The sequence below is a fragment of the Ctenocephalides felis genome, unplaced genomic scaffold (assembly GCF_003426905.1).
Source record: "Ctenocephalides felis isolate EL2017-DRISC unplaced genomic scaffold, ASM342690v1 CF-g0.4_SCAFFOLD_03571, whole genome shotgun sequence".
In the NCBI taxonomy this organism is placed as follows: domain Eukaryota; kingdom Metazoa; phylum Arthropoda; class Insecta; order Siphonaptera; family Pulicidae; genus Ctenocephalides; species Ctenocephalides felis.
The window spans coordinates 6380436-6385157 of NW_020539725.1; the positions used below are offsets into that span (position 1 = coordinate 6380436).

The window sequence follows — 4722 nt, forward strand, 5'->3', positions numbered from 1 at the left end:
ATTTTTGAAATTGTTAAATCATTTTTAATGGTTTTGTTATCTTTAGCAAATAGATATTTTGTAAGAAACCCACTAGTTGTCCTATTGTTTACCTAGCCCAATAGTTTCCTAGTTGTGATATTTTTTTTACTATTCTTAAATAGTATTTTCTGACATTTATTATTATTATGGAGCCATGCCACATAAAGCATATTTTCACTCTAGATCATATTTGATATCTATAATTTTATGTGAAAATCCGATATCCTACTGCTTAATATTTAATTGGCCAACTCCTAACTGGTGATTGGCGACCTCATTTCATAAACTTCATTTAAAGGTTTTGATGTGATATAGCTTCTGACTATAATATGGAAATATCGCAAAACATGTTTTATTTTAATATTATACTAATAAAAGCATCAATAATTTAATATTAATAATATTTATTCGTAAAATCTCCATACTTTGAACATATATATTGTAGCAATTATAAAATAGGAAGTTTAAGTAAGAGTTCATGAGTATAAGCTCATGGGTAGTGGCGGGAATAGCTCACTCAGTAGCGTTCTCGACTCACACGCTGGAGAAATTTGGTTTGAATCTCCAGCAATACCAGAATTAAAAATATAACATATTAAAGTAGATTAAGAATTGTTAACTTGTAGAATACAAGAAAAAATTGTATGAGAAGTAAGAAGAAAAAAAAAGTTTAGTTTAGAAGATGAGAAGAACATATTGAGAAACAAGAAGAAGAATGAAAATTGAATGAAATTGAATGGAAGATTAGGATATAAGAAGAGATAGTATATTTATGATGAATGTATAAGAAATATATATATATATATATATATATTAGGGTGGTCCTTAAAATGGTCATTTTCGAATTTCCTTGCTCCCAGGGGCACAAATGGTTCCAAATTGATAAAAAACAATTCTCTGAAAGTTTTAGCTCTTAATATTAATGTTTAGATAGAGCGCAATTCAATCAAAGTTTGTATGGAAAGAGCATGGAAAAATTTTTGAAAATTAAAAAAAAATGTTTTAGGTATAACTTAGCGACAAATGAATGAGTTTTATTCATTCATTTGTTCGCTAAATTACATTTAAAAAACATTTTTAAAATTTTTGAAAAATTTTCCATGCTATTTCCATACAAAACTTTGATTGAATTGCGCTCTATCTAAACGTTGATATTAAGAGCTAAAATTTTAAGAGAATTGTTTTTTATCTATTTGGAACCATTTGAGCCCCTGGGAGCAAGGAAATTCGAAAATGACTATTTTAAGGACCACCCTAATATATATATATGTAAGAATTGTATAGAACATGATGAAAAATAATATGAATAATGTAGGTGGCTAAAAATGCTGTAAAGCGGAGGCCAATAAAAATTAAAAAAAAAAGTTCATGGGTAACATTGAGTACAGGACGTACAAATTGTGAATATTATTTCAATGAACAATTGTCAGAAAACATTTAAAATATTATGTTAAAAGATCACTTTTAAAACGTTATTATTACATTGAGTTATGAATTATAAATACGATTGCATATCTATGTTTTTTTCCACAATATATTAGTAATTAAAGAAAAAACACTAGTATTTATCTTAATAAAAGTCAATGGCACTATGCACTCATCTCGGTGCAATGCTCCTCCGCCACGTGCGCATGACAATTGAAATGTATTCATGCAAAAAGTCTATGACCGATATTATTTTCAATATTTCATACAACTGTCTAACAATTGCATATTCTCTTATCAGTTCAGTTCATGCTAAGTGTAACAAATTATGGCAATTAGCTATTTTTAGAAATATACCATCCTCATTACTGAGTGAGAAATATTTCAGTACTCTTCAATCTTTAGATGCGTTGTCTAATTGAAATTGCTTTACATTTTTATTTAAAATTAAATAATTTAAGATTAAATAAAAAAGCCTTCGCATCAATATGAGACAATTGCAAAAATATTTATAAATGCCATTAAAAAGAATTTGAGCTATGAAATTTCAATCGGGAAATCCAGGTTCAATTAGAAGTTGCTGATCGCACAGCCTGATTTCTATCAGAGTGTCAGAGGTTTTCACTTCTGTGTCAAATTAGTTGTTAAAACATTATTTCATCATCGCAACAGTTGATTTATAATTACTGTTGAATTTATTTTATTTTGTTGAGATATAAACTTATATTTTCTGGATAATAAGTTCTTAGTCAGACGTTCTAGAATACAATCTATCAAACTGTTGTGTTTATTTGTGCGTATTTCAAGAATTTACTAAAACTCTTCTTCTTCGATCACTCAGGTTGTTAGGTTATTATTTAACCTTTGTCGCTGTGGACTGTATTAAAAAACTGATTTAATTTTATATTCTGTATTTGTTGCAGTTCTAATCACAATAACTGATGTATTATTAAGTATTAATGAAGAAAAATATATTTATGCGTATAGGTTATTTACATGTGGTTAAGTCGGCTTCACTTTTAGAACAGAACGACTCGTTCCTTTAAAACACTCCGCTACCCCCTCTCTACCAGGGGTAGCAACCATTCCGTATAAAGCTTAATGCTCTGAAGTTTTGTAAACTTTCATGCCAATATAATAAAATGAAAAGACGTCCGAACATGCCGGCCGCCTTGAAAAGCTACAGCTTTTAAAAATATAAACATAGCGATTTTGAACTAACATTAAGTATAGAAATTGTATAAAGATTTTACGAGTATAAAAATTGATTAACAATGTGATAGTGATTTGCATGACAATCTAATCTAAAATTATTTAACTTATATTTCTTAATATTATATAAAACTTAAGATATTTCATTATTGATTGGTAGAATGCACACTTTGTTTAGTGCTCTTTTTAGTTCTCCATTGGGGCCCTTCAGTGTAACAACCCGTACGACACCATCATTGCCTGGGTGTATGTCTGTGATCCGTCCAAGACGCCATTTTAATGGTGGTAGATTGTCATCTTTTATAAGCACCAGTTTGCCTATAAGATTATCTTGTTCCATTGGTCTTCTCCATTTGGTCCGAGATTGTAATTCTCCTAGATATTCCTTGTGCCATCTTGTCCAAAAATGCTGCCTTAGCTTTTCAAGATGCTGGAGTTTTGTTAGTCTGTTTTCTGGGATGTGGGAAATTGAGTTTTCTGGAAGTGATGTTAATGATCTGCCGATCAGGAAATGTGCTGGAGTTAGTGGATTGAGATCAGATGGATCAGAGGATAAGGGAGTTAACGGACGAGAATTCAAAATTGCTTCGATTTGTGTTAATAATGTATACATTGAATTGTAACATAGTTTTGTCTCGCGTAACACCCTACGAAGATGGTATTTTAAACTTTTTACTCCAGCTTCCCACAGTCCGCCGAAATGAGGAGATCTTGCTGGTATAAAATGCCAGCTAATATTTTGACTTATTAATTTACTTCTAATCTCTTCGTTAGATTCTAATAGAAATTTATATAAATCTTTTAAATGATTGTTTGCTCCAACGAATGTTGTTGCATTGTCTGAAAATATATTACTAGGAAGACCTCTTCTAGCAATGAATCGTTTTAATGTTTGTAAAAAAGATTCTGTCGATAAATCGCAGACCAGATCCAAATGAATAGCCTTGGTGCACATACAAATAAAAATACAAATATAAACCTTAATAAATTTGGCACCGCGTGTTATTCGATCTTTGATAATAAACGGTCCAGCATAATCAAGGCCGACATTGTTAAATGGAAAATCTTGATTAATTCTACTACTAGGCAAATTTCCCATTAGATAATCATTTGACGATGGTTTTGCTTTGAAACAAATAACGCATTTACGAATAATTTCTTTACAAGCGTTACGTCCAGAAATTGGCCAAAATCGTTCTCGAATACTTGCGAGAAGTTGTTGAGCACCACAGTGAAGTAATCGGTGATGCTCTTGGTGTAATATTAACGTAGTTGATTTATGTTTTGAGCATAATATTATAGGATGAATTTTATCAAATGAATAATTTGTGTTTTTTAATCGACCGCTTTCTCGTATAATTTTCGAATTATCCATAAAAGGATTTAAACATAAAATTCTGCTCTCTTTACTGAGCGATTTAGAATTGACAAGATTTTTATAATCTAATTGGAAAGATTGTTTTTGTGCAATTACTATCAATACCTTAAAAGCTTGATCTAATTCTTGTGTTGTAAGTGGTCCAAATTTCCGTTTATCCTTATCCTTTTTAAGTCTACAATTCGTAATAAATCTATTTACATATGCCATTGTTGATTGTAATTTTCGCAATGACGAAAACCGAGAAAATAAATCAAATTCTACATTGGTAACTAATAAATTAATTGCTCTTGTTTCTGGTATGTTTTTGTCATCAAAATTTAAATTATCTAAAGAATTCAAAGTTGTAATATTTTGAGACAGCTATAAAGGTCATTTAAATAAAATCTATGTTAATTATGTTCTGTTGTAAGCAGAAGAATAAAATTTTATTTTATTTTGCCAATTGTTTAAGATAACGTATAGCTAAAAATGATCCAGGTGCTGTACCATATGTGACCGTATTTAATTTACATGTTTTTGACTTATCTGTTAGAATTTGTCTACCGTTTTCATTAATTATTGTTTGCCGATGAATTTTGGAAGTATCGCCTAATAAAGCATATGTAGGCATTCTAAATCTTAACATTTTTGTAAATAAGTCATTTCGAATTGACGTTCCCGTATAATGAACATCACACATTTGC

The 4722-nt window shown here is 29.9% G+C and overlaps 1 protein-coding gene across 1 annotated transcript; it reads right to left on the bottom strand.

Moving 5' to 3' along the window:
• Positions 1-2791: 2791 nt before the first annotated feature.
• On the bottom strand, positions 2792-4246 carry LOC113385518. The gene has a single exon (XM_026623372.1). The coding sequence runs from the start codon at positions 4244-4246 to the stop codon at positions 2792-2794; it is 1455 nt and encodes a 484-aa protein (XP_026479157.1).
• Between the last annotated feature and the right edge of the window lie 476 nt (positions 4247-4722).

Excerpts from the sequence above, each read along its gene's own strand:
- LOC113385518 (XM_026623372.1), bottom strand. The coding sequence starts at position 4,246 with ATGGCATATGTAAATAGATTTATTACGAATTGTAGACTTAAAAAGGAT.